Source organism: Peromyscus maniculatus, chromosome 5, assembly GCF_049852395.1.
Source record: "Peromyscus maniculatus bairdii isolate BWxNUB_F1_BW_parent chromosome 5, HU_Pman_BW_mat_3.1, whole genome shotgun sequence".
Lineage (NCBI taxonomy): Eukaryota > Metazoa > Chordata > Mammalia > Rodentia > Cricetidae > Peromyscus > Peromyscus maniculatus.
This window is the reverse complement of record NC_134856.1, coordinates 19,733,643-19,758,732: the sequence shown is the minus strand read 5'-3', so window position 1 is coordinate 19,758,732 and position 25,090 is coordinate 19,733,643. Positions and strand designations below refer to the sequence as shown.

General features: G+C 40.7%; 2 protein-coding genes across 3 annotated transcripts in view; both read right to left on the bottom strand.

Moving 5' to 3' along the window:
* Positions 1-19,954, bottom strand: part of Neto2 (neuropilin and tolloid like 2) — a 64,783-nt gene extending 44,829 nt beyond the window's left edge. The window contains exon 1 of one of the 2 annotated variants that reach the window (XM_076571774.1): positions 19,715-19,954. In XM_076571774.1, coding sequence (XP_076427889.1) covers positions 19,715-19,748 — 34 coding nt within the window. In that variant the 5' untranslated portion in view covers positions 19,749-19,954. The remainder of the gene's footprint in view (positions 1-19,714) is intronic. The other variant, XM_076571773.1, reaches the window with a different exon arrangement.
* The window catches only part of Abcc12 (ATP binding cassette subfamily C member 12), a 993,341-nt gene that overhangs the window by 92,615 nt on the left and 875,636 nt on the right, over positions 1-25,090 (bottom strand). The window lies entirely within an intron of this gene.

Sequence of the window (25,090 nt, the reverse complement as noted above, 5' to 3'; positions counted from 1 at the left end):
CCTTTTTAAGCTTATTTTACTTATTTGCAAAATCAGGAAGATGTACTAATGTCATGGGACCAGTCTCAATGGTGTGCATATCATATCATATGAACTAAGCATCCTGCTAAATAAATGGTAGATATTAGGACAATTAGCATCTTCCTAGAGTTAGTTGTCAAAGACTACCTGTAATACAGGTGAAAACAGAGGTTTACAGACTGCCTAATGGAAACATGGAGAGGGAACTGATATGCATTCTTCTGGAGATAAAAGAGCAGAATGAGGAAAACATTTGGAAGTGAGGTATATTCTGACACACCTAAGTGGACTTGAACCCTTGAGGAAGAAATATGGTGGCTTAGCAGGTTAGGAAAAAGGCAGGGTAAGTCTGGAGAGTAAAAACTTTTAAATATCATGTTGATGGACTTGGACTTTCAATTACAATAAAAAAAATCACTGTAGACTTCTGTTTGTTTATTGTGGTGTTAGGGAATGAACCCACAGCCTTGTGCATGCTAGCCAAGTGCAGATACATTTCTAGGTCCTCACTACAGGTTTTTATTTTTTTTTTAATTTAATTTGTTTGTTTGTTTGTTTTGTAGACAAGATTTTACTACATAGCCTTGGCTGGCCTGGAACTGCTAGGTAGACCATGCTGGCCTAGAATTCAGAGCTCTGTTTGCCTCTGAATTCAGAGATCTGCTGGAATTAAAGATATGTACCATCACACCTGGTCTCTCACTATTGGTTTTTAAACTAAGAGAGTGTATAACTGCTTCTAAGTTTCAGACCAACACTCCCAATGGTTGTGTGGAGGCTAAACTTATAAAAAGATCATTTGAGAAGTAAAATAATGATGATGTATTGAATCAGAGATGTGACTGTGGAACTGCAAGGGAGAGAGACTAATGACATGATCAAGACACAGAATAAACTGTAATTTATAGCTTACAAGATGTTAGGGGAGAAGGAAATAGAGTGATTGAAGACTGTGCCGAGAGAGAGAGAGAGAGAGAGAGAGAGAGAGAGAGAGAGAGAGAGAGAGAGTCACAGCACAGGTTTATTTAATATCATGCCTTCAGTATCTATTAACAAGGCCATCAATGTTACAAAGATATAGTTCTTGTCAGTTAGTTTACATCTTAAAAATCTAAGTATTTGATCTCTTCATCTTTGGTTTCTTGAATTCTTATTAACCTTTGTCTCCTTTCAACTATATTAATTGCCTTTCCCTTTTCAAGGACATTTTTTATGAATGGTGCTTTCTTCCATTCAGTGGAAAACGTACTACAGCCTGCCCCAAACTACTGTGTAACCTGGAATAAGTATTGGACTTAAAATTAGAGAAAAAAACAACGACAACAAACCACTGTAGGCTTTTGTTTGTTTGATTAAAGATCCCATGTCAGAATGAACAATCTTTTTTTTTTTCTTTTAAATTTCCATTTTAGGTGTTGTGGAGCATGTCTTTAATCCCAGAACTCAAGAGGCAGAGAGGGTCTCAGTGAGTTCTAGGACAGTCGTGGCTACATGGTGAGATCCTATCTCAAAATAAAATAAAACACTTCCCATCTTTATATTGGAACTGAATCAGAGGAACAGAGCCTGGAACTTAAAAGCAACCACAAAAAAATTAGAAGATTTATGATTAAAAAACAAAACAAACCCACAGTCCCCAAACATTAGGAATTTGAAATCCAGCAAATAAAACATCAGTTTATGTGAGCTATCCTATCAGAGGAAGCTATCCCCATGGTGCGTCATCCAGATGACACACAACTGTTCAAAAAATTTTTTGTTCAAGATCCTTTTTTTCCAGAATCACAGGTATAACTATTTATCAGTTTTCAAATTTATAACTTATAGCTTTAAAGCAAGTGCCACAAAGCCAGTAGACAGGGTAAGAAATCAACAAACAGGGCTGCAGAGGTAGCTCGGGGGTTAACAGCTCATAATGCTCTTGTAGAGGACCTGGGTTAAGTTCCCAGCACGCAGATGGTGGCTCAAAATGATCTGTAAGTCCAGTTCCAGTGGATCTGATGCCCTTTTCTGGCCTTCAAGGGGACCAGGCACACATGTGATAAACATACATACATGCAGGTAAAACATTCACACATATAAAATAAAAATAAATAATCTTAAAAAAAGAAATCAACAAACAGAAGCAGGACACCAATAGTACAACTATGATTAAAAAAATAAAGTGTGTCAGAAAATTTTTTTTTTTTTTTGGTTTTTTTGAGACAGGGTTTCTCTGTGTAGCTTTGCGCCTTTCCTGGGACTCACTTGGTAGCCCAGGCTGGCCTTGAACTAACAGAGATCCGCCTGGCTCTGCCTCCCAAGTGCTGGGATTAAAGGCGTGCGCCACCACCGCCCGGCCGTGTCAGAAAATTTTATACATATAAAATACAATTTTACTCATACATATAAAATAAAATTTAAAAACAAATGGTTCTGGGATTGTATATTAATCATAGAAATAGCTGGGCAGCAGTGGTGGCACATGCCTTTAATCTCAACACTCAGGAGGCAGAAGCAAGCATATCGCTGTGAGTTTCAGGCCAGTCTGGTCTATCAGAGTGAGTTAGTTCCAGGACATCAAGGGCTACACAGAGAAACCCTATCTTGAAAAAAAAAAAACAACAAAAAAAACCACACCAAACCAAAAACAAATCCCAGATTTGTGTGTGTGTGTGTGAATTTTAATAAAGACAGAAACAAATGTTTTTATTTTGCACATTTTATTAAAATATATAATATAGATATTTACTTTATATCTACATGGGGAAAATGGTTATAGCATCAGCAATATGTACCAAAATGTAAAACCAAAAAATTAAACTATGTAGATTTGGGGTTGTAGTGATGGCTCAGAGGTTAAGAGCAGTCACTATTCTTCCAGAAGACGCAATATTGCAGCATTCAAAGCCAATGACTCAAAACTGCCTATAACTACAGTACTAGAAGATTCCACATCTTTTTACAGCTTCCTCGGACATCTGCACATATGTGGCATATATTTTCTCTCTGTCTCTCTCATAACACCCACTCTAATAAATATTTAAATAAAAATACAGTTCTTAATAAAAACAAAAATATTGCTAGGAAAAATTTTAAGGCAAAAAGAGAGACTTTCATCACAGTTTGCAAACTGGGAAGAGAGAGCCATTGGCATAAACTGTTAGTGTGATCCAAAGGAACAAAGAAGGCTTGGTTTAAATAAAGTTCCTGTCCAAGTTCTCATGCTGGCCGGAGTGTTCAGTACTGTCTGTTGATATCTAAAGTTTAAGGCTAAGTGTGGTGGTGAACACGCGGTGGTGTACACGTTATGGTAGTTTGAATGTACCTGGCTCCCATAAACTTATAGAGAGTGGTACTATTAGGAGGCATGCCTTTGTTGGAGTAGGTATGGCCTTGTTAGAGGAAGTGTGTCATTAGGGAAGTGGGTTTTGAGGTCTCATATATACTCAAGCCATGCTCAGTGAGACAGACCACTTCCTGCCACCTGTGAGTCAAGATATAAAAAAACCTCAGCTCCTTCTCTAGCATCATGTCTGCCTGCATGTTGCCTTGCTTCTTGCCATGATGATAATGGACTAAACCTCTGAACTGTAAGCCAGCCCCAATTAAATGTTTTCCTTTATAAGAGTTGCTGTGGTCATAGTGTCTTGTCACAGCAATTGAAACCCTAAGACACACCTGTAACCCAAGTACTCAAGAGGCAAAGATAGGAGTTTTCTGAGTTCCATGCCAGCCTGGTCTACATAGTGAGTTCTATACCATCTAAAGCTAGAGTGAGACTCTCTCTTAAAACCAAACCACTAAACAAAACAAAACATAGTTTACTGTAGGTTATATGGCTTATTGGTTAGGTTTGTTTACCTTGACAGTTGAAATAGGAATATGACTAGGCATGGGACCCTTAAAGTTTAGCTTGTCATTTCTCCATGAAAAAAGTACATATGTGACACCAACCCACCCTTCCATCAGCAAATTGTTACCAGACTTCATTTTTATTATAGCTGGCCCTCTTCTTGGAGCCAGCTGCTAGTGAGGGCATCTAGAAACCTGTTAGATCTCCAAAATCTCTTGGGTTAATTGGGTTCTGGTATCTTGTTGGGATGAATCCAAAGTCTTAAAGGTTTTAACATTATCCTGAGTCTGGTGAGTTTCTCTTTGTAGTAGCTGTTAAAACAGGTTGTGTTCCTCTCAAAGAGAAGTCAAATGTCATTCCTAGTATGAAGAGAATCATTGAAAGTAGTGGGGCAGAACACAAGAGGTCATCAGTGCAAATTAAGACACTTTTAGAGATTTAGCCAACTTTAAGAGTTTGAAAATTTCCAATTCAATCTACCCCAAAGTATCCAGGTACAATTTGAGGTACATAGAACAGAACTGACACTGCCCCATGCAACAAGGACTATTATTTAGGAGTATATGAGCACAGGAGTCCAAAGAGCTCTGGTGGGGCCCACTGGTCTTGGGCAGTGGATTAGTGACTGTGACACAGACAGGATTGACAGATTGATAGCTCTTTCTCGATTCCGAGCTTTTGTGCTGTTATCTCGATTCAATAACAGCAGAGGAGGGGCCACTTTCCAAATAAGGCTAAATGCAATCCCCAGAACAGACTCCTTAGAGTTGTCCTCTGATCTCCATTCATATGTTGTATGCATGTACAACGCACACCCAGTAATAAAAATTTAAAAACCCAGAATAGTAAAAGTTTCCAATTACGTATTCATTCTAGGTGGTACCAATTCCTAGCAAAGATCCTAGTATTCTTCCATGTCTAGCCCAACCACAAGGAAAATTCCTCCCAAAAAATCATACCCTTAAGAATGTCCACAGCTGTTATCCTGCTATCCTTTATTATATCCTTATAATAAAGGGTTGGCATCAGAGTAATTACCTCTAAAATAATTTTAAAAAGCTTCTCTCTACAGCATGTTATTTGGGTTTGGAATAACAGTCTATTTGTAAGGTGGTGAAAGGCATAGCCAGATATCTAAGAGGTAGGTACATCCAATCTCTCTCAAGACCTGTTCTCATAGCACAAATAAAAATAATTCCAGCAGGGGCACAAATGAGCTCTGACATATTTTTTAGGTTAAGATGACTTTCAGTGGATAGCGAGGTAAGAAGAAAGGAACACCAAGTCAGTGAGGAAGACACCCAGGCAGTAATTCATTTGGCTTGTGGCTTGTAATAGGAGGGGGTAGGTTTTCCAGATGACCAGTCCAAGTGAGAAGGTTCTTGTTGGTAACAATGGAGTTTAGCTTTATAATCAGCCTCCCCCCACCCCGCGTGCCCCCCCCCCCAACTACTCAAGATACAAAGTTAAATCTCAAGGCAGGCAAAAGTTAAGGAAGAGACTTCACAGATCTTATTAAGTAGATTTATTCCTGAAAGGCTTCAGGACATGACACTGCAGAACAGGCCTTGGTGAAGTTGACACAACAGAGAATTATTAGGCTATTCATACCAAAGGCTTCAGTAGGGGTGTGATGGCATATCCAGTATTCCATTAAGTTTCTGTTCATGGCCAAGACCGGGGGTGGGGGTGGGGTGGGGGGGTTAGATGATGGTAATCTGTGCAGGGCAGTAGGAATGGCTAGGATAGCCAGAGCAATAACAAAAATCAATATTGTATTTCAATGTCAAAAAAGCTGAGTGGGGAAAACTAAGGATCAGGGAGATGCTAGAGCAGTGGTTCTCAACCTTCTTAGTGCTCAATCCTTTAATATATGTTGTGGTGACCTCCCCACCATAAAATTATTGTTGCTACTTCAAAACTGTAATTTTACTGCTGCTATGAATTATATGAATCTGATATGCAGGATATCTAATGTGCAACCCTCACAGGGTTGTGACCCACAGGTTGAGAACCACTATGCTAGAGGTTGTTTATGATTTCCTGTCATGGTGGATCAAACTAGTCTAGGTAGTGAAGACCTTTAGAGAAGAGTGTTAGCAAAAGGGTTAAAGAACTGGAATTGATGTCAGTCAAAGTGATAAACAAAGAGACGTTGGTGTTATAGGTCTATGAAGAAAGAAAATAGTATCTTATAGGGAAATAGTGTAATGAAAATCCACAAGTTTTCAGCTAGATGCAAATTCATTTGGAAACTGTATTGTTCTTGTCCTGGTTCTTGGGAGAAGCTCTTTTCTCAGATGTTATCTTATTTCTTTTGGAATGTAAACTTCTTTTTAACTTGATTTTGATACTAGTGGCAGGAGCTGAGGTCCATTAGCTGAAAGTGGAGGGTCAGGAAATCTTTGTAAATGGTACAACCCTAGAAAACGAACCCCTATGCCTATACCCCTTAATTTAGCTGTACACAGGTTGGAAAAAAGCTTCCATAGAGGGAAAGATAAAGGTTAGTTAATAGTACTTGAAGGAGTCCCTTCAGTAGGACTAGAAGGAACCTGAGCTAGTATCATTTCTAATACACTCTCTAGGCTTTAGGATGTAAGAGTGAGCTTTGTATACCAAGGGCATGCAGTTGAAGGAATCTTTAACAAAGGTAAGCAGTACATTGTAGGATGTTAAACAACCCTTTACAGCAATGCACATATCCTCTAATGATCACAGGTTGTGAAGTACTTTGTCTAGCACTTAGACGCTAAGTGCATAGAGAAGCCAGTAATGATCTCAAAAGAAGATAAAAATGTCTTCCTGTGGGAGTGGAGGGTTGAGTGAAGCTAACGGAAGAACCTTGGATAATGGCAAACTAAATATCTCACAATTTTTTTTTTACCAACTAGGTGTTTATTTCTCCATTGGTCTTGCAATATATCTAGATGACTGTGGATATTAAGTACAATGGAGATATAGACAGGCTGATTCTACAATTTGAATAACTTGTCTAGTATAATAAATCCTTTCATCACTACAAAGTTCTTAGGGGATCCTCCTGGTGAATAATATTTTCCATGGTTCTAGACTAGTGGTAAGGGAAAGCTTCAACTCAAGATGAAAACATGCCAGCCATAACCAACACACACTAGTATCCTGTGAAGCGGTACAGTGAATAAACCTTGTCAGACTTTGAATAGACCATTAGACAGTTGGAGATGATCTTGGAAGCATGATTTGGCTTTCCAGGGTTGTACCAGGGACATATTTACAGAGTCAATATACCTCATAAGCAGTGATGAGTGAGGGCTTCCAATAATATTGATTTTCCTATTTGACCACTTGGCCAATATTCTAGGAAGTTAAGACACAAAGTATAAAAATTAATTGTGCAGGATAGGAGGCCAGTTTACACCCACCCAAAGATGTGTCTTTTAAATCAAATGATGCTCCTGTTTGTCCCCATCCCCAACCATTTCCCACTCCTGGCCATGCAGAAAACAGCTTGATCCTTTATTAATTGGTGGCATAAACCTAGGGTTGAGGAGGACACAGGGCAGCTTATAGAGGCGATGACATTAATATGCTTGCTTCTTGAAAGACAGCCATTTAAAGTTCATGTACTTTATTTTTTTTGAACTCTTGGAACCTGAGTGACATGAGTGGGCAAGGATATGGTCCTTACTTTCACTGGTTGTCCTAAGGAAGTAAAACTCTTCTGGGCTTCCAGAGCACACCCAGCACACATGTGACCCCCAACATGTATCTACTGTCTGTATAAAGGTTTCCATTCAGTGAATGGACCTCTAGCCTTAGAAAAGGGTCTGAATTCTATAATCTTGTCAAAGGAAACTGTAGCAAAAACTGATTTGATAGTTGACTACTGGATCATCTGAGATAAAATCTTTTACAAACTAATTGTTGTAGTATGTACTCCACAAAGGAGTTTCTTGTTCATCTAGTCAGAGGGAAGTTGATTAGTTAGGGTAAAAAAGTCAGGAGGGGCATGTAGCTGGAGAGCTTCATGCAGTTCCAGCCCCCGCAGTCCCGCATCCCACTTATAAAATAAACACACAGACACTTATATTATTTAAACTGTTTGGCCTAATGGCTCAGGCTTCTAGCTAGCTGTTCTTATATGTTAAATTAACCTATTTCTATTAATCTATAAGTTGTCATGTGGCTTACCGGTATCTTAACATCTTCTCATGGCAGCGGCTGGCAGTGTCTCTCTGCCTCAGCCTTCCACTTCCCAGCCCTTTCCTCTCCTCTTTGTCCCGCCTATACTTCCTGTCTGGCTACTAGCCAATCAGCGTTTTATTTATCAACCAATTATCCACAGCAGGGACACAGCAGTCTGGGAGAGGAAGCAGAGCAGCAGAACCTAACCCATTCTAACAAGTGACAGAAGATGAAGTGAGGAGGAAAAGACTCTCACAGGTGGGCTGCTAGCAGAGGCATTAGTATACTGAGAGCTGAAAACAGCTTCAAGAGAGGGAGGGACACAGTTGAAAGAAGATCCCATGATAACTGTTCAGTGAGGCAGTAACCTCATACAGACAGGAACACAGTCTTTGCGCCAGTAGGTCTAGCTGCTGTCTGTACTGACCCAAGTGGTCTGTTTTACCTTCCTAGAGCTGAGGTAGGATTCTTGGTGTCTTCCTTTCCCATACATAAATATGTGGAAAGGGAGAATGTAACTGGGGAGTCTCAAAGTGGGAGTTAATGTCAACTGCTTCCCGATATCTTCGAAGAACCATTTTCCACTGTAGAACCACTAAATATGGTAAGGAAAGGAATTTTCCAGTAAACTGTACAGAGAATAGGACACTAAAGAAAAGTTTAGTGGTCAGTTCTGGAAGTAACTAAACAAGTCCTAAAAATCATCAGAGTTCTCTTTTAGTGCAGGGAAGAAGAGAAGCTAAATGTTTTGAGGGCTGTAAAGATAAGATCCAGATCTTTAGGCATCAAGAGCGAACTCCCAAACATGATAGAGGTTTGAAAGAATTGGAGTCCTTATAACTTCTAGAGGACAGGCTATGACAGAATTGGAGGCTTTCAGTACAGGCTTCTTGGGATGAGGCATGTAAAAATAGATTATCCTAATATTGAAGAAAAATGGAACCATATTAGAAGGATATATTAGCTAAGACATCCTGAATTACCGAAAAGAATTAGGTGGGACTTTCAGTATAGCTTCCCAGGTAGTCTGCTGATCCTTCTGTGTTAAAGCAGAGAGGTACTGGCTATGAGGATGTACTGAAAAAAGCACCACAGAAGCCAATGGCTTCTCAGGGAAACACTGAACAATAAAGTACGAAGGCAAGCAATCACTGGCTGTTAAGGAATAACTATTTTGTTAACAGCTATTAGACATTGAAGAAATCTCCATCCTTTTCCATTAGGCTAGTGGACAGGTGGAGTGAACACATTTATGTGTGAAATCATCCACTACGAGTTGTATGCCAACAAAGACTTAATGACTATTGCTCAACACTGGTGAGAAATTTTTTAGGATCCACCTGGATTTTAACTGGAGATGCTGAATGGATATGACCAACATTAGTACTGTAATGAGTCCAGAGGTTCTTGGTCAACTTACTGGAATGTAGGTAGGTGTGGCAGTATTAGAACCTGGCTTTCTGGTAGGATTAATTATATTACTGTTTCTCCCTTTGGGAAGAAAGAGCTTGGTTTTGTATTCCACAAAATTTCTCCCTAAAATCTACACAGGGGTTGTACCAATCAGTAAGCAGTATAGCGACTTTCCAGTATAGGAGAGAGCATTATTAGAAAGAAAAAGGTTGAGATTTGGAAACTGTAACAGACTGGGTAACAATCTCAACCATTTGAGGGAACTTGGAACTCTGGGGAAGAGACATGAGGGTGTCAAGGTTAATAAGGAACAGATTATCCCATGTGTTGTGGTTTGAATGAGAATGGCCCTCACAGGCTCATATATTTGAGTGTTTGGTTTCCAGTTGGTCTGTTTGGGACGTGTGACCTTATTAGTAGAGTTATGTCACTGGAGGTGGGTTGTGAGGTTTCAAAATCCATACCAGGCTCAGTCTTCCTCTCTCTGTTGCCTGAAGCTTGTGGATCAGAATGTGCTGCGCTAGCACCAGGCCTGCCACCACACTCCCTACCACAATGATCATATGCTAACCCTCTGAAACCGTTAAGGAGGTCCCCGATTCAAAGCTTCCTTCTGTAAGTTGCCTTGGTCACTGTCTTTTCACAGTAGAACAGTAACTAAAACACCAAAAGTGATATGATTAGCTACTGTGGTCAGTTTTTTTTTTTTTTTTGTAACCATGACAAATACCTGAGAAACAAAGTAAGATTGATTCTGGCTCACGGTTTCAATAATTTTAGTCCTAGATAGCTCCACTGCTTTTGGACTGAGGGTGTGTGTAATGGTAGAGAGGGTGTGATAGAGCAGAATTGCTCGTCTCATAGCAGCCAGGAAGCAGATAGAGCAGAGGAAGGGGCTCAGACAAGATATATCCCTCAAAGGCAAACCCCAGTAGCCTCCTTCTTCCAACCAGGCACTATTTTGTCAATAGCCCTTTCAGAATAAGCACATCAAACAATTAACTTGTTGATAAAGTAAAACATACTTTATTTTTGTGTGTACATGTGCATGTGTAAGCTAGAGAGATTGATGTCAGGTGTCTTCCTCAATCACTCTCTTCTACTACTACTACTACTACTACTACTACTACTACTACTACTACACACACACATACACACACATATAATTCTTTGATAACTTCATATATGCATAAACTGAATTTTGAGTTATTTTTAAACCCCCCATTACTCCCTCAAACACTCACATATAATCCATTGCTGAAATCTGAAATCCTGGTTCTCTCAATAAGACTCCTCCTACTGTGATCTCTTTTATTTATTTTGACCCACTGAGGTTAATTATCGTTGTTTGTAAAAGCAGGAGTAGGGAGTTACTGTGTTAAACTGCCTTCTAAATACTTACATTTATACCCATAGCTTAGTGCTGCTCTCAGCCTTTACTAGAGAAGCTTCATTTTGAAGTGAGTGAATGGTCAAGAATGAAGCAACTCATTAATGCAGTGGTTCACAACTGGTCAAACTAGAAAATAAGCAACTGTGGAATGTTTGCATCTAAACAGGGCACCTACAACATCCCCTCCAATGCTTAGAGACCATCATGGAAAAGGAGGTACAAAGAATAGACGAGCCTGAGGTCAGGAAAGAGTACTGTGAAACAGTGTCGTCTGGACATGACATGGCTACTGTACTCATGAACTCACCACAGCTGTGGTTATCTGCACAAGACTGAGCCCATCACCACTTCATGACGACCCACATCTTAGTGAGGGACTCTGGGCAGTTACTGGTGCTGAGTGGGGGAACAACATTTTCTTCAGTGGTATTGCTTATCAGTAGATAATTTGTCTACCTCACTTTTTGAGAAAAGGTTTCTCAGTGAATTTGGAGCCAATCAATTTAATTAGAGTGGCTGGCTAGCACTTTCCAGAGCCAGGATTACTGGTATATTTCACTGTGCCTTATATTGCAAGCACAGTACTCTCTGAACCATCCCATCAGCCCCTGAGTTTATATCCAAACCACAGCACTGGTTTATCTTCAATTTTAGTATTTAATTTGCCTAGTTGGTTGGTTTTAAGTAAGAAAAATGACCATGGAACCTCCCTAGTTTTACTTGAAGGTTAGGAGTGAAGTAGTTTTATCATGGATGTTAACTGACTGTATTTGAAGCAACTGCTTGCAAAACAGTCAGTTTACAGAACCCAAACAGAAAATCAAAACCAGTTCTGTTGACTGAGCTGTGGAGGCCATTGGTAGTTTTTTAACTGGAGAGTCCTTAATTTGTTTTCTCCTAGAAAAGGCTTGAGTGGTTTTATGCCTATCCTTTCCAATAGAGTTTTGGTTGGCTAAAAGAGGGTGTTTCATGGGGGTGCCGTGCTGCTCTACTGACATCTTGTTGTTTGACCAGGGTGTTGAAGGCTTCTGAATCTAGCTAAAGATCAAGTCAAATAAGTTTACGGTCTCTTCACAATTCCGTAACTTCTAAGTTTTGACAAAAAGTGTGTTCCAATACATTAAAGTGATTAAGGGTACAGGGCTGGCTTTCTGGGACTGTCTTATATTAAGAATGACTTTTAGGTGCTGCTGCTGGTGGTGATAGTGTTGGTGTTGGTGTTGGTGGTGTGTGTGTGTGTGTGTGTGTGTGTGTGTGTGTGTGTGTGTGTGTGTGTGTGAGAGAGAGAGAGAGAGAGAGAGAGAGAGAGAGAGAGAGAGAGAGAGAGAGAATTATCAAATCTTCAAGGGACTCTGCCATTAGGCAACTAGCTTCCATTCCTGAACCTGTCCATTTCCTACAAACATAAGGTGATAACATGTATTTGGAATTCAGGACGATCAGTTTGGAGGACTAAGTAATTTTTGAGAATTGCTGAACATCCCAGCAATTAGTATAAAGAGTGTCAGCAATATACATCTAGTTCTAGTTATTTGGATATTAAAGGGTGCAATTAAAAAAAAAAGAGTCAATGACTGGACAAAGAAGTAGGGAAATTAGGGACGGGAAATGGATAGCCTGGAGAATAGGGGGATGTGTGAAGAGGGGAGTGGAAAGTAGGAGCAGGTGGCTGGGAAAGTAGAAACAATGGTGGCTATATTTGCATCAGTAGCACTGATGATTTTAACTTTGTTGGTAAGTGTTTAGTTTCTTAGTTAAACTTGCTGAGTTTTGGTTTAAAATTATTCTGAGACAAGCAACAGTGAAATCTTAGACTTGTTTATAAGCTTTGAAACACCAATTAAAAAGCACTTCCCAATGCTTTGGCCAAGTTTAGTATTTTTTTATTTGTTGTTTTGAGACAGGGCTTCTTTGTGTAGCCCTCACTATCCTGAAACTCACTCTGTAGACCAGGCTGGCCTCAAACTCACAGAGATTCACCTGCCTCTGTCCCCTGAGTTCTGGGATTAAAGGTGTGTGCCACCTGTCCAGCTAACTTTAGTATTTTATCTGTTTTAATTGGGCAAGCAAATAGACAAGTTTTAGCTCACTGTGGGTTACCTAGGTCCAAAGAACTAATCAACCACTTTTCTGGATATAAATTTGAGTCATGAAAAGAGCTGGAGTGGCAGAAGGTAACTATCAGCAGAGAGTCTAAACTTTGGCTTACGCCTTTTGTGTGCACTTAATGAAGAAGTCACTTCACACAACTTAAGACTTCTACATGAATCAGAAGGGGTATGAAACAAAGGGATCTTACCCAGTGTGCTTGGTACAGCCAAGGAGACAACTGAACCTAAGTGCCTTTTTTTGTTGCATATGTGTTGGTTCAGAATACCGTATGAAAACTGGAAGAGCCCTTTGGATTTCAATTCTGATACCACTAAATATCAATACAAATTTGTTAAAGATTTTAAGCCTATAAGCAGGTTGTATTTCAATATTTTCCAAACTAAAGAAACAACAGCCTTTGGTACAAAATCCAAGTGCGATTTAAAAGAACAAAGAGAGCTGGCTGGTAAAGACAAAGCTTTGGCTTAGTCCTATACAAATGAGGAATGGCATCATGAAGAAAGTGCTAGGTTTGACTGGCTGACAGTTAAACTTGTTTTCAGTCACAGCTAACTGGTGAGTCTTGGTAAGCAAAGCTGAGACTTATTTGGGGTTATCTTTTTTAATATTTATTTTATATGTGAGTGTTTTGCATGTATGTGTACCTGTGTGTGCTTGGTGTTCTCATCAGATCCCCTGGAACTAGAGTTACAGATGTTCGTGAGCTACCATATTGGTACTGGGAACTGAACCCAAGTCCTCTGCAAAAACAAGTGCTTTTAACCACTGAACCACCTCTCCAGCCCTGGAGTTATTTATCTTGACCTTTGAAATAGGAACATACTCAGGTAAGAACCAAAACATTCAGTTTGTAGTTCTTAGAATAAAATGAGCACCCTATTCTTGCCAGCAAATGGCTACTAGACCCACATTGAATTTAAGTCCAATTAGCCTACTAACTAGAACAATTGGGATCCTTCCAGAATAATTAGCTTTTTAGTAAGTTCACCCAAGTGTTGCTAAGGCTATTAGAAAGGATGTGTTCACATTCTGCCATTGGATTATAAGGTTGCACACCTTTTTGGATGTTATATCTGGTAATGTACTATGGTTTAAAAAAGGTGCTGGTCCTACCTTGCCATTCTAATTCAGGTTTGAGAAAGGAATTAGCGAGTATTTTTCAAAGTTCAATGTACATCAGTCACCTCCAGGGTTATCGGATCAGACAGTTTTAGCTATCTAGAGGTCTAGAGCAGGACTCAAGAATCTGTATTTTTAATTGATGCTGGTGCTGCTGGACCCGGGGCTGTACTGTGAGGACCACTGCAATAGCATGATCACACAAAAGAAACAGAAAAGTTGTTTTTTTTTTTCATTTTTGATACTGACTGAGACGTTTGTGGCAATAACAGATGGGACAGGAGGTGGGCTCATTGGTTCTTGTAATGTTGATCAGGTGAATTGCTTTACTGTTTTCTTAAGGCTCTGCAAACATTTCTCATTGTTTCTGCCTATCCACATTTGCTACGAATCTTTCTGCATCTAGAAAAATCACCTCTACAATGTTTAAAACCTTTCCTTCTAAGAACTTCTTCCAGGTTAACTTTACTTGACAGAACCCCACTTTCATTTCTGTGACTATTTACTAGCTCTCTACTAATCTGAGTTTGTTACCTTTCAATTTGTGCATTCATACATTAGCATTAGGACTGGAATATGTATCAGAAATACCATAATGAACAGTTTAAGCAGGATACTGTCATGCTTCTGACATATGAGCAATGAGAGATAACCAGTCAAAGCAAAGTGAAGGTTGTTATTAGAGAGCTAAGACCATTCTATCTTACTGAGTTAGGTTTTCTATTCCCAAAGTCATCTCAAGACTCAATGTGGCTATCAGGTTGCCAGCCATCACAACTTTCCATATTTACCATGCCTGCATCATACTCAACGTGCAGGAAGACATGGCATAGACTATTCCTTTTCCATTAAAACAAACAAACAAACAAACAAACAAACAAAAACAAAACTTGCCCAGACTCTAAAGTTATCTTAAAACAAAAAGTTTATTATAAATAACAGAGTAACAATTTCCTTAAGATGTACGTATCATTTTATACTTATACATACCACCGAAACAAAATCACATGACCATATCTAACCCTAAGAGAGTCTGGGAACAATTTTTATTGTGAATAACTGTTTTTAACTAAATTCAGAGAATTACTGAAGAAGAAATGGCTATTTGGTGACAATCAAAATTGTGCTACAGACCTCTGTGGACTACTGTGCCAATGGCAACCAGTTATCTTTTCAAAGTATAATTCAGATCACATCATAGCCTTTCAAAAATCTTCCAATAGACTCCCACTACATGTAAAATAAACCCACCAGCCACACTCTTTTGAGGTCCAGTGGAACCTGGCACCTGATCACTTCTCCTGATTGTACTCTGTAGGTTCACAGACCCATTACTTCAATGTCTTGTCTTAGGAACTAACCCATGTTATATGTCTAGAATTAGTCTCTGCATGGCTGATTCCTTCATTCTTTCTGATTTGTTGAAGCTTCTCTAATTTCTAAATAAATTCTGGTTTTGAAAATCATCTTACTCTACTGTCACTAGTATTTACAACATCTGATTTTTGTCATGTATGTATGTGTGCTTATTTAGTTTCTTCTTATTAAAAAGAGGGGCCATGTTTGTCTGGTTCACTGACATATCTTCACTGCTTAGAAGATTGGCCTGGCCCATAGTAGCACTCCATACAAATTAGATGAATACATGATGTGACTAAGCAGGAACCTGACAGCACATAGTACTGAAAGAGCTGTACTAACCGACAAACTCACACCTCACTTAAAAGTGGCATGTGCACAGCCTAGCTTTTTATTTTAGCATAAATCAAGTAGGATACGAAAAGAACAGACTTTTTTTTTTAATTTGTCTACCAAACACTACTCTTGTTTATCAACCTGGCTAGCAATTAAACATGTCTTTTCCAGGTACTCCTGTTTTGAGCATCTAAGCAGTATATGTAAGGTTTGTTAAATCTAACACAAGAGACAGAATAATGGCTTTGTTTTTTTTGACCAACTAGATTTCGAAGCACAAAACATACTCACACTTAAATATCATATATTATTGGTGGAGAATGAGGACGCTGGGTCAACATTTGATCACTGCAGCCTATAGATGTTGATCATCCTGCCAGGCACATTTATAAGAAAGTGACTGTACAGCAAAAGTGCTTTCTCCTTTCTGCACAATGGGGCAATCCCGTTAGTGAGTGCTCTGAGGGCAGGTCTGTATGCTACACCTTGATTAAAGGAGTCGACTTTCCACATCCACAGAAACTGTCATCAAATTTTCATGTGATCAAGCCACATCTGAAAGAATAATTGCTATATTCTAGTGCTGTAATTCTAATATATTACTCTATGCATATTTGATCCAACCACCTTTAACCAGAACAAAATTAAACTTTCTGATTAGTATATGGTACTCTGTCATTTTCTAAGAAATATGCTAACATGTTGAAAGGCAGTGGTTTCTCATGAAATGCTCCTCTTAAGTGTTGTTCTGGCTTTTGTTGTTAGAATGCCTCTGAAGGGCTTCTGCCATTAAGGAGAGCTTAGCAATGAATTCCTGCTTAAATCACCTCTCAAGAGCCTCGTTTCTAACTTACTCTTAACCTTAAAGTATTCCAGAAACACATTTCAAATATACATAATTATTCCGAAGGAGAATATATAGGAAGATGAGAGATTATGCTGAACAGGTAGAGCCTCTAAAATTTGAAATATTGTTTGAAAAATAGTCATGAAATTTAGAGTCTATCATTTTCCTATTGTATTCCCAAAGGGCTGAAAGTGGCTTTGATTTAAACTTGCCTTGTAATGCACACATTCTTCCCCCTTGAGGAACACTGGTTTAAAAATGTAAATTGGCCTCTAATTCAAAGTTTAGTATAATAAACTCATTGCTTAATAAGAAATTTCAGTTGATAAACAATTTATTCCAAACTGTCTCTGTGCACATAGGTGATGGGCAAGTTTTAAGAAGGCTGCATTGAGAAGCTTTACTGTTAAAGGGATAGTGCCCCCTGTATCTTTCCTGGGTGAGGTTTAAGACTAAAGAACAGAAGGTAATACTCAGTTCAGACAAGACTTTTAAATACACAGGGCTAAGGAATAGTTAAGCTCCATTATGTCATAAACTTAACCTCAGATTATATAGCTTTGCATAGCAATGGTTTTAACAGGATTTTTTTCTGAAGCAAATGCACAGTATTTGAGAAGAAACAATTGGTTCATAATCTCAATAGAAGATTCATAGGATTATAATGCCTAGATATTATAGAGAAAAGGTTGACTCAAATTCTGTAATACCTGAAGCAGTTAATAACAGAAGTGAAGTCACTTTAACTGATATTGGAAAGGCTCAAATAACCTAACAAATTACTCTTTTGTTATAACTGCTGCAAAATAGAAAAAGAATAGTAGCATCTTTAAAAAGTAAAATTAGTAGCTGGCAAGATGTCTGACCTGGTAAAAGCACTTGCTGCCAAACCTGACAATCTGAGTTCAGTCCCCAAGACCAACCTCCCACATGTTCTGACCTCCACATGTACGCTGTCATATGTGCATGCACACACTCATGTGCACGCAATTACTGTAATTTAATAAATCACTTTCTACTCATAACTTCACACTCGTTTCTGATATTTAACTGGAAGCTGACTATTATATTCCAAAACAAGTATTTGAGTAAGTAGCATCTATAATTATACAAGTGTTAAATGGCTACTTCAGAGAAGAGCCTCTTGATGTGGATAAAATTCACTTATAAGACACTTAAGGGATGCTTTTTCATGCCTCAGGACACAAGTAAATAGTAGCACTGGAAAAGAGTAGTTGTCTTAAAGTACATTTTAAATATTATTTTATATAGGAAATACACGCATTTGATTTAAAAAGCAAATGATTCCATATGTGCAGTAAAGCCTAAGCCCTCCCTTTTTCTTTCAGCCTCCAGATTGCCTTCTCAGGTTCAAATTTTGTTAACATATTTTTTTTTAGTCTTTCCAAACCACATTCTAATGTTTACAAAGCATAGTATAGAAGAATTAAAAATAGCTTTCTCTCTCTCTAGTTAAGCTCACAACAGCACAATTATCTGGAGCTGTAAAAATACTTTTGCTATGTAAAAATAGTTCAGGTTGAATAATATTTGAAAAAAAAAATAATAAAAGCCAGATACTACACTGTTTTCACTGGAGCTCAGCCATCATCCCAGACTGTTTTCCGGATAGGCGCAACAATTCGCGTTGGCCACAGAGGGCAGTGTGTACCCACTGAAAAGGCACAGGCAAGCTGCAATTCCTTGAGTACCTATGGAGATTGCCCAATCCACTTCAGTTTCGTCCCGTTCTGCAGGTAAGGCTGTGTAACAGATCCAAGGGATTTCTTGCGGAAGGCTACTCAGATGGACTTGTCATTATGGTGTTGGCAACACTAACATGGTGGCTTCACAATCAGAATGAAAACAATTCCCCTAAAGCAGCAGAAATCCAGTTGTGCATGTGGGTTCATTTATTATCAATGAGTGAAACAAAACGTTAATTTCCAAGGGAATGACTGCAGAAATCAGGAGTTATAAGCAACTACAGAATTTTGGATTTGTTTTTTTTTCTACTAAAGGAATCACTAAGAATTTATGGATTAACTGAAATATTCACTGGCTACAAGGTTACTGATTACCTTGGCACAAGTATTGATGCATATAGCTGGGTTGGTAAATATTGAAATTCAATGGTGGTAACGTCAACTACGAATTTATTAATATTTGTCCAATAATGAAGTTTGTCTAAAACGTCATTAGTTCAAGAATGATGAAAAGTAAAGTTCTATTGAACTTTCTAATAAAACAAAATTTGAAAATACAGTGGTAACACGGACCAGGGAAACATTAACATCTGTAATTGTGCAAATATTCAGCTTCAGTGCTAAAACTATACATGCCAATATTATCACTGTCTTAACGTTTCTCTCAATATGAAAAGAGGATTTTTCAAAAAGCATTCAGATATTCCATTTGCCATTAAAATATTAGGGGGAAAGGAAGTCAGTTAGTGAATGGCGGTGCTTTTCCCTGAGATATATAAAAGGATCAACCCAGGACGAGTTCCGGAATAAACTTTGCCTTCAATGTAAACGATCTAGAAATATTTATTTGACATAACACCTCGGGTAAGAGGCAGCCGCCAAGTGGCTTTCCGAGCTCCGTGCTGTCGGCCGGCCGGCCGCTGACGACCGAGTTCATCCTCCGCACAAGACCGGGCAGCAGGATCTTGCGATCCCGGGAAGGCAGGCGGCGCGGGGTGTGCGGGTCGCGGGCAGGGCGGCCGTGCGGAGCCCGGAGCCCGCAGTGGTGTCGCAGCCTCCCGGCCGCAGCAGGTGGGACCCGCTGGAGGCGCGGGCGTCGCGGGGCTTCTCGGAAGCCGCTCCAGCGCGTCCGAGTTGGGGCTTTTGTGGTCTGCGCGCAACGACTTTCTGCGGTGGCAACCGGGGACCGCCGGCCTTCGCCTCACACACTTTGCGAAGCGCGGCGTGGAATTCTCGGGGGCGCGAGCGCGGTCGCCGGCGTCCCCCGGCCTCCGCTCCCCCTAGAGCTGGCTCGCAGCGGCGGCGGCGGGCGGCCTGGGCCAGACAAAGGGCGCGAAGGCGGCGGCGGCGGAGCGGAGCGGAGCGCGGCCTGACCCGCAGGGGGCGCCGTCCGCGCCCGCGCTTACCTTTGAGGACCGCGCAGAGCTGCTCCAGGGCCATGTTCCTCAGCGTCGGCGCTCCGAGAGCGCCCGAGGCGGCGGCGCGGCGGTCACGGCCCGGCGCGGTGGCTCCGCTCGGTCCCCATCGCCGGACGCCGCCGCCTGCCTGCAGCGGGCGCAGCGCCTCAGCCCGCCGTGCCGGGTCCCCGACGGCCGCCGCCTCCCGCCGCGCCGAGGACAGCTGGCGGCGCCCGCTCCCGCGGCGGGCTCCCTTGAAGTGGCGCGCGCCGGGAGCCCCGGCTCATTTAAGCAGCGAGCGCAGCGCCGCGTGCCGGCCGCGCGGACACTGCGCACGCGCAGCCCCGCCCGCCCGCGTGCCCCGCCCGCCCCCTCGCCTCCCGGGCCTCGCGCGCGGCCGACCCCTCCCTGCCGCTGGCTCCTCGAGGCCTCTCCTTGCTGATCTCGGTGGAGGGCAGACCAGAGTGGGGGTCCTGGACGTGCCCGGGTGAGTTCAGGGGACCAGCAGTAACGTTGTTGCAGTAACTGATACTTCCACGGCAGTTCTTGAACCGTCACCGGGCTGCCGGGCACCGTGCCGCTTCTGGGAGCATCACTCCTAGTCCTCACCACAGTGGGCTGATTGCTCTCCACCAGCTAGGGAGATGAAACTTTTTGTCCTAGCTGAAGTGAAGACGGGAGGCAAGACTGAATCCAGAGGGTGGGCCTCCCCAAGGCCACCCCTTAACCGTGGCCATACAGATTGACTTATGAGTGCCCCAGAGGAAAAGCCCACATCTGTTAACAACTGTATAGTTTGGACATTATCACGTTTTCCTCCAGCACTTGTGCTTTGAAATTGCCTTGATGGTAGAACTCTCTCCATTCCATTAACATAGAAACTACTTGAATGTAGGCATGCTACAGCCGTTATTTCACACATCACATATTTATCGGTATGAGTTATGTGCATATGTAACAATGACTGCTGTTGGGGAGACAACTAGTATTAAGCCCTAACGTAATAGATCTGACATATAAATGTTTATCTAGCAAATTATAGCTAAGTTAGACTATCCGGCAACTGAACAAAATATTCCAAGGATGTCAAGTTCTTTCTTTTCTTGGATGTCTCTAAGAAAGGCACAAAAGTGTAAGTAATTCACAAGCTTATAAATAAAACAAATTAACACCAATTAACCTAAAGTTGTTTAGTTCTTTGCTGTGTGCTTCCGTGGTTATGAAAGATGTGTGATTTGGGGTTTCTAAGGCAATCGCCTGCAGTTAAAATTAAAATTGCACCCAAGAATCAACTAATAAGGCATTTCAGAACCTTTCCCACATAGTGATAAACAGGCATAGTAAGTAATAATTCAGTCTATGTCCTGAGCAATCGTGGATAAAGAAATTGAGAAGCCCATTGAGTTTCTGGATCAATATGCATGGATGACGAAAGAAAAAAAATCAGCCTGTGTGATGTCATCAGAGAATGCTCTCTGAAAGAGAGAAAAGAAGAATGGAAAAGCTTTGAGTGGCAGGTGAAGATGAGAGAGGTAGGAGAGATTGTCAAGTGTCGGGAAGGAGCAAGCGTGAACACTGAATTTGGGACGAGTGTTATTTTCTGGAACTAAAATTAAAGATCAGGTGGACCTTGAATATGGAGATACAGCTATTCTCAGTATCCTGGGAACACTGGTTTTAGGACACCTGTCCCTAACCTCAGTTGGCACATGTCAAGTCCTTCAGAGGGACTGGTGATCATGGAAGCTACACATATCTTCCCTCAGGCTTCCAATCATTTCTAGATGAATTATAATACTGAGCACAGTGTAGATGATATGTAAATAGTAATTATACTCTGTTTGCTAGAGAGGGACAAGAGGGGAAAACCTGCACATGCTCCATACAGACACTTAGAAAAGGATGCTTGTTCCAGTATTGGTTGAACCCTTGGGTTCTGACGCCTTAGGATTTGGAGGGTCGACTGGACTTGCTTGAATGTTAAGCATAGCAGTCTGTACTTTGGTTTATAGGCCAGTGGGATCATTTTCATTAGTGGAGTCCTGGAGTTCTGTGAAGGTTAATCTGGTGGCTAAATTGAGGGGGTAAAAGGGATAGATTAGAGAAACCGTGGTAATTAAAAAAGTAGGCGCCTCATACTTACTTAGCTTTGTAGCTTTTACTGGTAGTATCACATTGATAGACTCTAGAAAGACTTCTCCAGTCTGATGGTTTGGGAGCAGACTTCAGTTGAGAATGCTAATTTAGTGGTCCACCTTAAGACACCCGTCTTTTAGAGGTACTGTGGTAAAAATTTCAAGAAATGTAACAGAGCATAGATCATAGATGAGACTACCATGTAGTCATGTGTAAGCTAAATCAAAAGGAAAGCAGTTTGCCTTCTCTTTGCTGAATTATTATTTTCTGCAAAGGCCACTCAGTAGCACCCATTCTGTTCCCACATTGCCTGCCAGTTTGGGGGTGGCAGGGGACTCTGGTTTTGTAGTATTCATGGCCAGTCTTTTAGGCATATAGTCTCTGCTGATTCACATAGGATCATTCCTGTAGTTCAGATTTGGTTTTCTCCTACCAAGTCATTTGTAACATTTTAATAGTATTGTCTGTGCTGAGCATGGTGGCACACACTTTTAATCCCAGCAGAAGCAGGTGGATTTCTGTGAGTTTGAGATCAGTCTGGTCTACATAGTGAGTTCCAGGTCAGCCAAGGCTACATAGACCCTGTCTTAAAAAAAGAAAAGAAGAAAGAAAAAAGGGCCATATGTCATTGACATCATTAAAAAGTTAATAGGCATGATGGAACATGACTGTAATCCCAGCACTTGGGCGGCTGAGGCAGGAAGTTTGATAATGACAGTAGCAGCCTTTTATCTGAAGGTTTGGATATGTAGTGGACTTTGTTGTTTCTCTTTGAGTAGTTTGTGAGCTCTAACAGTTTATTAAAAGATGGTCTATAAAGGCGAGTTGCTATGGTTAGAGACTGTTAGGGAAAAAATGCTTATGTTCCCGAAGACTCCTAAGTTAAAACCCTTAGGAAGTGTGGATTGTATTTTAAGACAGGGCCTTGATAAATACTGAAGGTTGATTGAGGTTGTAAAGGCAGAGCTCTGAACTGATAAAACTAGTGTCCCTGTAAGAGCAAAGAAAGCTTGTTCTCACCACACTGTCACCAAGGAAAGGCCATGTGAGGACGAGATAGTCATTTGCAAGCCAGAAAGAGAATCCTCGTAAGAAGCTGAATTGGCTGGTGCCTTGATGTGGGACTCCAGCCTCCAGCTCTGTGAGAAAATACAGGCCACTGTTTAAGCCACTTAGCTACAATATTTTGTGGCAGCCCAAGCTGATTAATTCAGAAACACAACTAAGGAAGACAAAGGGACTTATAATTTACCAAACTCGGATCCACAGAAAATCTATTTTATTAAAAAATAATATGTGTCTCCAACTGCCTTACATTAGTGTGCAAGTATGGCTACAGTAATGATGAAATTTAGTAAAAAACCAAACTCATATAGGATCTCAGTGAGTGAAGATCTCATTATTATATAGCTGTGCTGGGGGCAGATTTAGGGAAGGAAAGGGTAAAATTACGGATGTTTTGGGTAGATTAGGATCCCATGCCATGGGTGTCCAGGAGGCTGGTAGACAGAGAGAAAGGTGCCAACAAGCTCGACTTTTGTTGCAGGCTCTTTCCTGCCTCGAAGACCACCACTTGCCTTCTACACGTGGTTTTTTTACTCCATATTCCTCATACTTCTTCCACTTGTTATAAGGACTCTAGTTGATTAGCTAAGAAACCAACAGTATGGCCTTGTTTAATATTAATTATCTCCTTAGAGACCCTGTCTTCGAATGCAGCCACATAGATGTTAGGGCTGTACTAATTGCATAAGATATTAGATTCTATCGACCACTAAACCACACTCTCAGTTTTGTAACTATAGCATTAAAATAAAAAATAAAAAATAGTTGAGACAGCGTCTTGCTGTGTAGCCTTCGATGATGTATGGAACTCACTGTGTAGCCCAGGCTAGCCTTAAACTTGTCGCCTCCCTTCTCGCTCAGCCTCCCTCTAAAGTGCTGGGATTATAGGCATGTATCACCACACCACACCTGACTTTAAGTATTTTCTCTTTCTTCTCTCTTCTCCTTGGGCCCCTGACACCTTCTGTGGTGAGGATGTAACCCAGGGGCACCTGAGTGCCAGGAAAGCACTGTTCACTTCATTGTATTTGAGCCATAAAGCATAACTTAAAAAAAAGATACATTAACTTTCATGGATATGAGTGTTTTGTATGCATGGAAGAACATGCACCACATGTATGCCTGGTACCCCAGGGGGCCTGGATTCTCTGGAATGAGTGACAGACAGTTGTGAGCCATCATGTAGGTGTTTGTAAACAAACCTGGTCCTCTGACAGAGCAGGCAGTACTCTCAGCTGCTGAGCCGCCTGCCCCTCTAGCACCAAGTGTTGGTTAGGCAATAGTAATTTATTGGAAATTCAGTTTAAGGACTTGACGAACTGGGAACATCTGTACTGGTGGAAATGCATATTTTATTTAATAATAATATAATAACTATAACTAGTGATTTATACAACTCATCATATCTGTCTATCCCTTCCATATATATGGTATATAAAGTTATACTTAACCCAAATTTCTGAAATGACTTTGTTCTATAAAATATATAACCTAGGATTTGTAATGAAGCTCATTGCTAGATATATTTATCTAAAAAGAGGTCTTTGAGAAAATTTGATATTTTTAGGGCTGTGACTGTAGCTCAGTAGATAGAAGCATTTGCCTGGAATATTTGGTTTCAGTGCCCCAAACTGCAGAGGGCAGGGGAATGAAGCATGCTCTGTGCCGCAGAGTTCATCTCTTTGGAGGAGGATAGAGATGTGAATTTACAGGAAACGTTTAACAAAAGGAAATGCAGCCATTGTTTACAAAGCCCTCTGAGAGCCTAAGACTCAGGCTCCTCACCCACCCCAGCATTTCACTGTTGGCAGCTGTAAGACTGTCAATCTTTTTGCTCAGTTTTTTAATGTTACATACTTTTCTTTAAAAACCATTCTAGTCCAGTTTCTATATGTTGGTCCTCAACAGCTGTATGCATTTTGTGTGTTCATCCTTTTTATAAAGTGCTTGTGATGTACAGGGGTGTTAATGCTAGTGCATTCCAGTGTGTTACTGTCTTACTGATCAGTGCTTTTCTTGTTTTGGTTGCTGCCTGGCTGTGTAGCTCAGACATGCCCTCAGCTTTGGCTCCTCCTGTCACAGCCTCCCACTCTTCTTGGCTGATTACTGGTAAGCCAGATTCTCCCAGATCATGAAGTTACTTATATTAAGCTATACATAATTAGCTGAGCTTGGTAATACCTA